Below are 13263 nucleotides of genomic sequence, written 5' to 3'. Positions count from 1 at the left end.
TTTCTTTCTATTTTCATGGATAGATTCTTATTTTTATTTTATTCTTATCTTTATGCGTATATTTTTATTAGAGTAAAATTACAATAAAGGATATAAAATTTGGAATATTATTAAAACTAATAAGGTCAAATTAGTAAATTTGATAGTAATCAATTTTATTATAGTAGAAATAGATAAGTTATAAAATTTATTTAGAATAAAATATTTAAAAATTTGTTATAAAATCTATCTACTATTAGTATAGATTAGTAGTAGTAGTAGGGTCCGTTTGGCCCGATTTTTTTAGAGCTTATGCAAACCGCTTTTGCAATTTTTATATATTATTATAAGTTTGTCAAGTTAGTTTATGATAAAAAAGTTTATAAAATTACAATTTTCACTGGTAGTTTATAAAATTATAAGTTTGCATAAGCTATTTTGATAAGCTCTAAAAAAAGCTCGGCCAAACGAGCCCGTAGTAGATAGATGTAGATTTTTTTATGTCTAACCGTTCCAAAGGCGCCAAACAACTTGCTTAAATCGCAAACCCAACCATATGAAAAGCGTTCTTCATTTGTCGGACAAATTTGACTTTACTTATTAACTCTACAATTTAAACCAAGTGACAACTTTGAGCCCAACTCCACCTATATCCACCCATTTTCCTGACATACAGTTGCCTGATAGCATCTAATAAATGTCAACTCAATCTTTCCTTTCCCTTCTTCTAACATCCTATGGGGGGTAATCTGCAGAAGATGTCAAAAGGAAATATATAATAAGTATATGCATCAAATGACAGTTTTGACTATATATATACATATAGTAACTAGTAGGCCATATCACAAGCCATATATATATATATATATATATATATATAAAACAAGCCATATATTCCATGCGAAGGTGTGCTTTTAAGAAAAGGTGGTAGGTATGGAGAGAGAATGGAACCTTTAAGCACAGTTTCAGCTATTGCTGCATTAGGTAAGAGAAGCCCAGCAAATTTTTTATTATTACAACGAACAATGCATAACCTCTTCTGATTTTGTTCGACCTGTACATATTTTTATTTGAAGTTATAATTATTTCAAAAAGCGACAAATTAATACATTTTAACAGCAAAATGTTTTTTCTCATGAATATATTGAGTTGGCGACATACCTGCACAGCCTTTTCGATAGCAGTCCAAAGTGGAAGAATGACACCAGCTAAGACATTTACTTTCACCTGTAAGATAGATGAGATTCACAATACAAATGTATATGGTTCAGTTCCATGTGTGCCAATTAGGCCACAAGTTCACAACAATAAAGAAGCGAGAAGTTAATTACCGTAGATGATGAAGCTTGTTCACATGATGAAGCTGCATTATATTCGTGCTCCCAGAGAGGTTTGACCTTCCCTAAAGATTCATCTACTTCTAAATAATTTTCCAGACTGATATCACTACAATTGCCAGAAGTCGGACAAACTATCTTATACCCCGAAGCCAAACTGGAACAGAAATAACAAACATAATGATATCAGTATACGAAAGAAATAAAAGCCATTTGATTGTTCAGATTCAAGTGAGGTAAATGAAATAAAACAATACTTCAAGTGTAATTTTATGTTGTGACAGAGAAGAGCCACTCAAGCTTACAGGAAATTTACCTTACAAGTTACAACTATAAAACATGATGTCACATGGGACTAAATGTCAGACAATTGATAGTAAATGATAAAGAGATTATATGCTGGACACGATAAATTTTCACTCATTGAAATCGAATAGTTATACAACAAGTATGACAAAAACAAAAAAAAATTACCTTACAAGTACTAAAATAACACGACGTTTTCCATCATGCTTCTTCTTGGACCTGCGGAAGCCACCACCAACTCCAAGCTTCTGATTCCTAACCCTCATGGACTTTGCAGCCTGATGCATAAATGATATTCAGCAAAATATGTATGTTAGAGTAAATCAAAATTTAGTTAGGACATCTGAGAAAGCATATGCACCTCCCATGAAACTCTTCCATCCAATGTGAATGTGTACAGATAACTCGAAGCCGCAGACGGTAGATCAACATATATTTTCTGCGTCAAATGAAAGTTATCTTCAGTCTTAAATTTGCTATACAGCAAAATAAGAAAATGAGTAGTAGAGTTTAGGGCAAAAATAAATACCTTTTTGCTGTCCCGGGCAATCGCTTTCAAGTCAACAATGCCTGTGCCAAGGATACCTTTATCGCGGTCTTCTCGAATAAGATGATTCAAGATATCCACAAAGAAATCAAATAGCCTGTTGATGCAGCGAAAATTAGTGCATAGAGCAAAATGCTGAAATTAGAAGCATCAAATCATTTCATTCACAAAATACAAACCTATTCTGAGTCAAAGGAGCTATTCCCAAAATCCGGTTGAGAAAATGTCCAATATCGTAGTTATCATCAGCGCCTTCAAATATAAGAAATCAACATTTAATAATGAGGAAAAACACAGATAATATAGTTTCATAAAGTTCACAACAGTCAATGATGAAACCTGAAATATATTTTGATTAGATATCATCGTTACTATATACCTATTCAATCTAATATTAGACAAGGGAAAACAGTGAATTACCATGGAGGATGTCTTCAGAAATTCCAACAGAAGCAAGAGCAGTTTTTGCTTGTGTCGTGAAATGCTTAACTGTATTGCATTTTGGTTCAGATACGCATCCTGGAGGTAACACGGGAAGAAGACCATCCTACATAATTATTTTTATCAGTAGATGGATTCGACTTGTTCGTTACCCATTAAACCTATTGTTAATATGCACATTTGTTATTTTCAACTAAAACTAGATACCTTTGTCATTATTACTGTGTACAAATGCTTCAGAGCCTGTGTCCCATAAATGCTATCATAGTTGTATGCACTTAATGAAGGTCCAACCCTGTAATGCCCACAGGTACGACATCAACTGAGATGTTATCCATGTCAGCTCACTGAAAACACAGCTGATGAATACAACTTACCTACGATCCCCTTGTGTCAAAGCTCCAAGGGATTGTAATCTCTTAGCAATAGTTGATACAAACCGGCGTTCTCCACCCAGATTTGTAATCAGTATTCTGAAGAACATTGACAAAAATAAGAAATTGGGTCAAAAGGGTGTACCATCAACAAATTGGAGAACTGCTGATAGGGGACTAAATTGATGGTTCCACAAATTAAATAGTATCTCAGTGGAGCCTTGGGATTTGTGTAAATGATTCCCATTTTTCTGTTCTTTCTTAGTGAATATACCATTTTTAGTATTCCTTCCGTCTCATATTAAGTGGTCTCATTATTTGTCATTTTAAAACACTAATGAAGCATTAATTACTTTTTTCCACTAATACTCTTATTTATTGTATTTCAATCCACCTACTTATGTTACTAATGAGGGTATTTAGTCAAAAACCAAATTGATGAATAATGCTTAGCACGCAAATAAGCTTAAACAACACTTAGTTTGAGCTACATGCTCACCAGAGGCAAAACAAACAGTGGTAAACATATATCATATACAGAATTGAAAAAACAAAATTAATCGATAGAACCAGTGACCTATATGATGGTACTGACGCTTGACTTGATCTATGAGTTCTTCCAAGCTGCTGAATTACTCGATCCGCACTCCATGGAAGTTCTAGAGTTAAATGAACCCTTCTTTTCTATTTTGTAATGGTCATTCAGAACAAAACAGAAAAATAATTATAAAGTTCAAAAACTAATACAATATCACATGTTTCTGGACAGATAATGGGCAAAACCATCAAAATAGTAGGACAGAAAAAACTGCTGATACTAGGGATAAAAAAAATTAAACAGTTTGATTACGTTATTCGGTGCACTGGTGTGTGCCTGCAACGAAACTCCAGTTGATCCTGCATCAGATACAATTGCCACTAACTTCCTACCGTCCATGAAGTTCTCTCTCTCTTTCATGTTGACCATCTCGACAGTTTCACCTTTTTCTCTAAAGGGAAAAAGACAAAAAGCTAATTCAGGTAAGAACGATCAATGTTTATTGATTAGATATATATATATATTTTGCGACTCACATTCGCTTCTTATAAATCACATTTTCACTAGTGTCCCTCACAAGCCTTGCCTTCCTTCCTGTAATTTCTGCAACTTTTTCAGGGCCTCCTAACTGCATAAAAGAAGCATTTAGAGTCTAGTAAAAGAACTATAAATTGGCATATACTTGTATTAATTGCAGAGGAAGATGAGTATTCAGTATGAATCAACAATGATCATTTACCTCGTGAATAAGTTCATCCAAGGGATTCTCTGGAAGATCCAAATTACGAATCATCTCTAATATTTCTCTCTTTCCCTTCATTGCTGTATCAAATTAATGGTAAAAAATAAAATGGTTCTCATGAGGAGTTTTTATGTACTGAATACTACCATCACTGCTTTAAAAGAACTTCATGAGGAGTTAATTATTTTCCAAAATAATGAAAATATATGCAACATTTATAACAAACACAACATGTGATACCTGCGGCGGGATGTTCAACTTCAGGGTAATATTCTTCAACAAATTTTAACAAAATTGCCCGAGTTGGAGCAACAGACTTTTCGAAATCCTAATCAACACAATAAATGAATAAACAAAAAAAAAACACATAATGCAACTGAAATGCAGGAAACGTTTTATACGAAATGAAAAAGGATCCAAATAGTTATACCTCTGAAACAGCTTTATCTTCTGAAACAGCTTTATCTTTAGCAAACGCTTCACTCAACCTTGCTTCACCCGTACTCTGTAGACCTATGACTACACATTCATATTTGTCTATCGCAAGAAGCGACAGGTTCACTGCAGTTGATACTTTCAACGACGTAGACATGTGTCTGAAGAAGTTCTGCAAATGTACAAGCCAATTTGAAAACCTCAGTAAATAAAGAGACATGAAGAACTTGTCTGTAGGCACCCACATAGACTTAATACCTGATGACTTGCCCAATATTGTCCCCATAAACTACTACTAGCTTTAACTGTGTTGGGTAGGTGCTCAATGGAAACCTTCAAGGCCTCAAGCAAAAACGCCCAAAATTCTGCGGCTTTTTTGTACATATCCTATGAAATTTGATAAAAACATACATCATCAGATGAGCATACTGAATTCAAAAGAAATTTGATAAGAAAATAAATCACCAGCTGAAAATATTGAAATCAAAAGACAGATGAATGTGTTATTAAAAATATAGACAACTGTAATTTTATAATAATAATTATATGAATACAGACAGCCTTTAGAGATGCTGAATGGGGGGGGGGGGTGAGGGGGGTGTTAAGAGTCCCATATTGGATGAGATATGGAAAGGGACATACACCACTTTGACCCCGAAGTATACATAGGACTTAGAAACACTTGTTTAGGGTTCATAATTTTGTATGCTTTATGGCATTTAATCCCGACAATGAACATTCCGACACAAACATTTGGGAGTAGAGAGTCTTCACCCAACTCTATAACAGCACAAGCCAGCAACTATTTACTACTAATTTGGTGATGAAATTTTGTTTTCTTCAATTAATTATTCACAGAGGAGATTACTGAAATTAAATAACAAGTAATGGTATTAGCAAAGCAAGACAAAGAAATTAGTTGGTCATACTATCATCTTATCATTTAGAACTGCTACAACAATTGCAACATCAGCACCCTCGTAGCTAAGCGTACGACTTATATACATGCCCCTGAAATTAGGAAAAAAAAAAAGCAGAACAATATACATTTCAGACACATATATAAGTGCATGTAAGGCTGAGAGTAGGTGGTGTTTGTAGAAATATTATAACCTTGCTTTCATGTCCATTGCAACTAGCTCTAGAGCTCCAACGTCCCCTTTTTCAATATTATCTGGATTCATCATCTCATTTATTAAAAATACACACACATGCAAACAAATAAATAAATTATAACAATTTATAAAATGCTCAATGTGATGTGGAAAAGATGACAGGAGAATGGAGCTTCTACACTTCGAGATGAATCTGGGTACAAACATTGCCCGTAGCACTCCTCAGAATAAAATGTGAAGAAGAAAGATGACGAGTCATAGTTAATATTTTTAAAAACAAAAAGATAAGAGAATGTACACTACCTATAAATGCACCAAAATCAGGGAAACATGTTCCATCTCCCCAAAGGCCAAGTCGAACCATGTAACCCATATCGCGAGGTTCAGAAGCACCCGTAGCCGAAGAGTAAACGACCCGGGCATTAGGTAGTTTAATCTGTCGAATTAGATTGAAAGAACTTAGGATAATCCATAATGAACTTAGGATAAGAACTTAGGATAACGTCAATGCCTACTTCAACTTACAAAGAGTGATATTAGAAGCTTTCAGTTAGAGAGTAAGATGAACAAACCTGGATATTACATACTGCTTCAGCGGCTTTGGTGGGCTTACCCTTTTTGGGATTCGAATTTTTTCCTTTTTGAGACTGCAATGAAGCCACTCACACTCTTTAGAGTAAATAAATATAAATTAAACACAAAAATATACTTAAAATACCACTTAATAATAATATACATCAAAGTTAAAGGGAGGAAATACCAATTTACACTAGGAATAATTTTGATTTAAAAGAGTCTGATACCTCATCAAAAATGATAAGGCCGTCAAACCCAGTTCCACACCACTTCAGGAGCTGTCCCATACGGGTAACATCGTTTTTATTAGATGCTATCAGGCAACTGTATGTCAGGAAAATGACTCCCTCGGTAATGCCAAGCTCATCGTAAGACAGTGTGTTCAAAGGATGCACTGGATAGATTCAAGAAAGAAATATATTTAAATGCATAAAAATTCTTGCAATATACAAAACACAATTACAAGAATTTTTCAATGAAAAATCTTAACCAAGGAAGCCAAAGACCATCAGTAAAACTTCATATTTTGGACAAAATAAGAATTATCGGACACAAGAAACTAAAAAATAACAGGAAGATAAGATATCCTATAAATAAAACTGGAGGAAAATTCATGGAGCAGACAATAAATAACATCTGTCCCTTGAAGTAGTTTAACACATAGATTTATAATATGGAAAAAGGGGATAAAAAAAGAGATTGAATTATACCACTAATGGAGCTAGCACCAACGTCATCCAAATCTCTTCGGACATCCAAATTCAGAATGGAATTACTGGAAATCCACCTGATACAAATAAAAAATGAACGGTTGATATTAAAAAGAACCGTTGCCTAAAAATGTATGATGTGCTTAACTTACAGTGACTTCTTCCTTCCATGAGACCAGTTTTCACGGATTACGCCAGCAATTGTTCTTCCTTTACCAACTCCAGTTCCATCTCCAAGTAGAAAGCCAGCAGTCGCACCATTACCGATTTTCTGTGTGTGTCTCTGCATATAAACAAGCATCACAACACGCTAAATTTAATTTTAATAATAATTTATTATATGTGGCCGGAGATATAACCTGACAGATGTGAACTGCAGCTTCTAATTGTATGCCCGACAAAGAAGAATTGTGGAGTATGTTTGGTACATAAGTGCCCCGTGGTAGTTTAACACCACTCAGAAATGCTGTTTCAATGATGCGTCCGGGGTGTCGAGGTTTGCGGTATAATTTGGCACCTCTCTGCATAAAAACTAAGAAATTAACTTTGAACTTTTCAACAATCGCAAACAAAATTTAAAATACATCTGACTCACGTATTTTGTGAATAATGTTGTGTCTGAACTGTCGTCTTTATGGTCCTCGACCTCCTTAAGAGGCTGTGTAAATAAAACGCAGGCTTGTTAGCTCTAGTGAATTAGGGTAGATCAAGGTACTCATCGTGATATAATATATAGAGAAATAGGTTTGTATATTTCATTGATAATACTGATATTAGTTTACAGTAATATATACACAAGTGAACAACCCTAAAGTGTAGGGAATCAAGCAATTAAATCTCCTAATAATTATCAACTAATCAGAATTGAAAGTAACAGATATACACGCCTAAATAAGGAAAGGAATTGAAAACTAATTATTATTATTGATATAATATACCAAACATACACGTAATCTATTAAATAAACTAAACCTGGTTAAGAAATTCGGTTTCGGTCATAGCCATGAAGTTGTCGTCTTGGAGACAGAGAGGACAAACAACACATGATGTTGGCAGGATGAAGGTCTTCTTGCAGTCAGAACATTTACGAGGCAGCGTCGGATTCGGAGGAGAGGTCGACATACCTGAACAAAATTATTAGCACATGCTCGGATGAATCACTTAAACCAGAGAAAGACGAACATAAATTAAACCTGAGGTTTGGAAGAGGATGAAGGGAAACGTGAGGCGGAGAAGAAGACGGTGCGGCGGCACGGCGGTGCAGAGAAGAGTTTGCGAATCTGCGTTTGCGAATTGCGTTTTACCAGACGGTTGTGTGAAATGCGAATTGCGTGTTTGCGTTTTACTAGATCTGTGCTTGTGTGTGAAATGCGATTCGACGTGTGTGTAAAACTATTTATAATATCACTACTTATTATTATTATTATTAATTAAACTTTGTTAAATATCCTTCTTGATCTAAATTATCCTTCTTGTTAAATATCCTTATTAGTAATAAAATTAAACTTTCTATATGAGAGGACATAGCTTAGTTGGTTGGACATCGCATTATATATATGCACCCCAGTCATCCCATTTATCCACTATATGGGTGGAATTTCTAGCCACTAGGCTACTTGACCAAAAAAAAATTAAACTTTCTATCATCAGTTGGTTCGGTAGTGATTGGCGATAAATTTGGTAGGGAGAACCACAGTTCGATCCCCCGCAACTGCGATCGGGAGGGGGCTGAAACCACTTAGATGTCAGCACTGACCTCCGAACCAGATTAAACTGGTGGTGAAAAACAAAAAAAATAAAATTAAACTTTGTTAGTGGGTGGATATAGGTGGAGTTGGGCTCAAAGTTGTCACTTGGTTTAAATTGTAGAGTTAATAAGTAAAGTCAAATTTGTCCGACAAATGAAGAACGCTTTTCATATGGTTGGGTTTGCGATTTAAGCAAGTTGTTTGGCGCCTTTGGAACGGTTAGACATAAAAAAATCTACATCTATCTACTACGGGCTCGTTTGGCCGAGCTTTTTTTAGAGCTTATCAAAATAGCTTATGCAATATAAATTAGGTTTTATGCTAGTTTATAAGTTCACACCAGTGAAAATTGTAATTTTATAAACTTTTTTATCATAAACTAACTTGACAAACTTATAATAATATATAAAAATTGCAAAAGCGGTTTGCATAAGCTCTAAAAAAATCGGGCCAAACGGACCCTACTACTACTACTAATCTATACTAATAGTAGATAGATTTTATAACAAATTTTTAAATATTTTATTCTAAATAAATTTTATAACTTATCTATTTCTACTATAATAAAATTGATTACTATCAAATTTACTAATTTGACCTTATTAGTTTTAATAATATTCCAAATTTTATATCCTTTATTGTAATTTTACTCTAATAAAAATATACGCATAAAGATAAGAATAAAATAAAAATAAGAATCTATCCATGAAAATAGAAAGAAATAAAAATAATAAAAGATCATAGAAACTTTAGGCATAAGAAAAAAAAAAGTTTTGTCAATTGCTACCAAGTTAGTTAATTTTTCCTTACCAATTTTAATAAAATTTCATATTTTGTACCTTTAATTGTAATTTTACTCGAATAATAATCTTTATTTGTTGAAGAAATCTAACATAAAAATAGGAACCACACAATCTAATAACATCAAAGAATTGCGTAAAAAAAAAAAAAAAAAAACATCAAAGAAGTTGAACAAATCTATGCATAAAAGAGGAATCGATGTTTGAATCTTGAACCCAATATTTTCACCTTGAAAATGTAAAATTTCACCCAATAGGTTACTGATTCAAAATAATAATATAATTTATTTAAAAATATACACGGGACAATGACTTTAACAAGTTTTTTAAGATAATAATAATTTCACTTATATTATAACAATATTTTTTAACAAATTTTTAAATATTTTATTTTAAATATTTTTTATCATAATATAATAATAAACTTAAATATCAAATAAAATTTAAGTATCCGTTCAAATGCACGGGTCTCTTAACTAGTATTTTAATAAGCTCGTATAATATGCTTATCGTTGGGCTTAACATGGAGCTTATGAAAAAGGATCCCGCTTCGAATCCCGCCTACTCCATTTTACACAATATTAACGTATTTTTTAGAATTTATTTTTTGAATCAATCTTAAACTTATCTTCTTGTTTTTTTACGGTTATTTTTTTGTCCTTCTTCACACTTATCTTTTTAAAAGTATCCCACTTTTTTTTTTAATTTATCTTTTCGAGTCAATATTAAATTTATTTATTTTTATGCAAAATCAATCTTAAATTTATAATTACTTATGTGATGAGACATCCAAACACTTCAATTTACGAAAGTACTTTTTAATGAACATATCCAAACATAAATAGCTTATTCAGCATAAGAGCTTATGGCGTAAGCTCTCGTATTAAAAGCTCTAATGCTATAAGCATTCGTATAAGCTGTTTATCCAAACGGGCCCTTAGCTTTTTTTTAGAGCTTATGCAAACAACTTATGCAATTTTTATATATTATTATAAGTTTGTCAATGTAGATTATGATAAAAAAATGGAAAATGCTAAACAGTGCCCCAGAACATTGTTTTAGCCAAAAATTTCGCCAAAGGGGGAGATTGTTGGATATTTGATTGTTGCCTCATTTTGCTAAAACAAATATCAAAAGCAAGATGTTGGACACAATGTTTCAACATTAGGGTGCGACATCAGAAACCCTAATTTAGCGCCACCTCAGCGCGCCTTTACTTAAGAGCGAAGACTATGAAGTAACTTGCGTACCAAGACGCGCCGTTTACCAGATCCTTCAGGAGATACGATCCAGAAATATGTTCAGACATTTTAGGAAACTTTCCTAGGGTTTGGCTTGCTTGCACAAGAAGTCTACACGACGGCTGCAAGATTTGTGAAGACCTAACTTGCGATTCAAGACCAGGGCTTCTGTATAAATAGGAAGACATTTTCTCTGGAATACTCACTAAGCCACAGATATTGAGTCTTAGAGTATTTTAGGGTTTAGTCTTTTGTAACTTGTGTTTTCTCTCTTGTGTTGATTTGATACAAGTTAGAAGTATAAGGTGTGTGCATCTTTTCCACAGAGTCTTAGACTAGGATTAGAGTAGTGTGCTCTCCAAAGCCTTTAGGTAAGGAGAATAGATTTAACACACAAAGCCTTTAGGCACGTGTGGTGTGTAGTGAAGGTTGCCTTCAAAGCTAAAGACATCTGCCCCAACTGAGGAAGTTGGAAACCCTTGTTGGGATTACAAGGAAGAGGAAGTGAGGAGGGGGTTCCTCAGATCTAGGCTCATACCCTAGGTTGTAGTCAATAGTGGGAGTTGCTAGGTGGTGAAAGTGGCAGGCTTGAGGAGTCTGGCCATTAGTCTTAGGGCTTTGCATATTTACTACATTCCTGGATTGGCATCCCCCAGAGTAGGTCAGTTAGGACCGAACTGGGTAACCAAACATACTGTGTCTTTTACTTTCTGCCTTTACCTTATTGTCTTTTAAAAGTTCTGTGTTCATTCAACGTTTAAACATCCAACCCAACATCAATAAGTGTTGGAGCATTTAGTAGAACATCATATCTACCTGTACCAGAATTTCACACTTTATTTATTGTTTCGCTAGGTTTCGATTTATGTTTTGGGATCTTTCTGTTTGTATTTAGTCTTTTGTGTACAACTTTTGCTTCATGGTGTTTTGTTATTTTTTTAATAAAATATTTACTTTACTTTTGCTATATTTTGTTTCCAGTTTATAATCCTGAGGAAAGAGTTAAAAAGGTTCGACAAGCATATCACAATAAAGAAAATGGGGAGGTAGGATCACCATCCTCTTTGTGACAGTTCCATTTTAATCCATGTTAAGAATTCAGGCAAATATTTGCTTAAAAAAAAGATTTCTGACAAATATGATTTGATTGCTCAGATTAATTTATAATTGTAGGAACAAACTAAAATGCAAATTGTAGTTGGGAAATTTATATTATATTTATCTTATTTAAAGATTAATAATAATACAAATTTATGAATTTTAAAGAGATATAATACGGTGAGTGTTCCAAGTTTTCTTTGCGCAGCTCTTCTCTTTCTATTAACCCTAGTTTTCCCTTTTTCTTCATCCACCAAGGAGGGGTGGTTTTAGGGTCAAATTTTGATCCAAAATCACCCCGCTGAATTGTTTTTCATTTTCTTTTCATTTAAATAAGTGATTTTCACATATTTGTTTGTTTTGATCTTTGTTGTCCCGTCTTTGTGCGGAGTATTTTGTTATCCCGTCTTTGTGCGGTGTTCATTTGTTTCAAGTTGAAGATTAGTTTTGATCCAGTGCAGATCTGATCAATGTCGACTTTGGTGCCATCAACGTTACAGATCTGGAGACATGAATATTCCGAAGACTTCAAGATAGTCATATTCGTAGGCATATGTAATTTGCGGTTTTATGCTATTAACACGGATACTGTGAGTTTGTTCGCAGATTTATCCCTTTTGTTTTTAGCCAAATTGAATTTGTATTGCATCGATGTCCTCCATCAATTTGAATGAATGAATATCTTTATTTTTTAGTAAAAAAAAAAAGAGATATAATACGGTGGAGAGTGATCTCCCACTCTTTGTTCCCAACGATATGATATTTTCTCTCTTGGCCCATAAAAAATTCAATGATATAGCATAATCCTAATAAAAAGTCATTCAAGTTACAAAGAAATATACGGCAAAATACATTTAGAATCCTTTAAATTTTATGTTTGTAATAGATCTGCCATTGAAGTTTTTTATTTAACAAATAAGTATTTTAAATTTTATATTTGTAATAGATAGGTCCTTTAAGTATTAGTGAATGATTATTTTTTAATTAGCATTAAATATTTTTTTTTGGTAGAGTAATTAGCATTAAATATTAATTGAGAATGATAAGAAAAATAAATAATTGTTGAAGTGTATACTTTAGAAAACATGCAAAACAATAAAATACAAATAAAATTGAAGAAATGTTGTTGCTGGGATTCGAAGCCTTGACCCTTTGCACACAATGAAGCAAGCCTTGGTTGGATATGCAAAGGCCTTCAAATTTAGCCACATAGAAATTGGAGAAACAATAGAATGCCACATAAGTCATGAATCCATAAGAGATTGCCACGTAGGAA

The 13263-nt window shown here is 33.4% G+C and overlaps 1 protein-coding gene across 1 annotated transcript; it reads right to left on the bottom strand.

Moving 5' to 3' along the window:
- Nucleotides 1–421: 421 nt before the first annotated feature.
- On the bottom strand, nucleotides 422–8537 carry LOC123885497 (protein FORGETTER 1-like). Its single transcript, XM_045934780.1, has 29 exons — nucleotides 8294–8537; nucleotides 8073–8224; nucleotides 7696–7758; nucleotides 7460–7621; nucleotides 7253–7383; nucleotides 7101–7177; nucleotides 6618–6784; nucleotides 6387–6461; nucleotides 6118–6250; nucleotides 5813–5873; nucleotides 5629–5710; nucleotides 4958–5086; nucleotides 4695–4871; nucleotides 4505–4592; nucleotides 4262–4344; nucleotides 4059–4150; nucleotides 3835–3973; nucleotides 3562–3668; nucleotides 2988–3083; nucleotides 2818–2905; nucleotides 2590–2716; nucleotides 2349–2421; nucleotides 2152–2266; nucleotides 1984–2061; nucleotides 1791–1900; nucleotides 1311–1473; nucleotides 1141–1206; nucleotides 931–1033; nucleotides 422–728 (listed from the first exon to the last, which is right to left on the bottom strand). Exons 2-29 carry the CDS (start codon nucleotides 8220–8222, stop codon nucleotides 715–717), a joined length of 2949 nt encoding a protein of 982 aa, XP_045790736.1. The 5' UTR covers nucleotides 8223–8224; nucleotides 8294–8537; the 3' UTR covers nucleotides 422–714.
- Nucleotides 8538–13263: the final 4726 nt, after the last annotated feature.

This window comes from Trifolium pratense, linkage group LG5 (genome assembly GCF_020283565.1).
Source record: "Trifolium pratense cultivar HEN17-A07 linkage group LG5, ARS_RC_1.1, whole genome shotgun sequence".
In the NCBI taxonomy this organism is placed as follows: Eukaryota; Viridiplantae; Streptophyta; class Magnoliopsida; order Fabales; family Fabaceae; genus Trifolium; species Trifolium pratense.
This window is presented reverse-complemented; position numbering and strand designations above follow the sequence as displayed.

Excerpts from the sequence above, each read along its gene's own strand:
- LOC123885497 (XM_045934780.1), bottom strand. The coding sequence starts at position 8,222 with ATGTCGACCTCTCCTCCGAATCCGACGCTGCCTCGTAAATGTTCTGAC. Across the intron at positions 2,062-2,151 it reads TTGCCCGGGACAGCAAAAAG|AAAATATATGTTGATCTACC; the intron begins GTATTTATTTTT and ends CATTTGACGCAG. Across the intron at positions 1,474-1,790 it reads GTTATTTTAGTACTTGTAAG|TTTGGCTTCGGGGTATAAGA; the intron begins GTAATTTTTTTT and ends TTTCTGTTCCAG.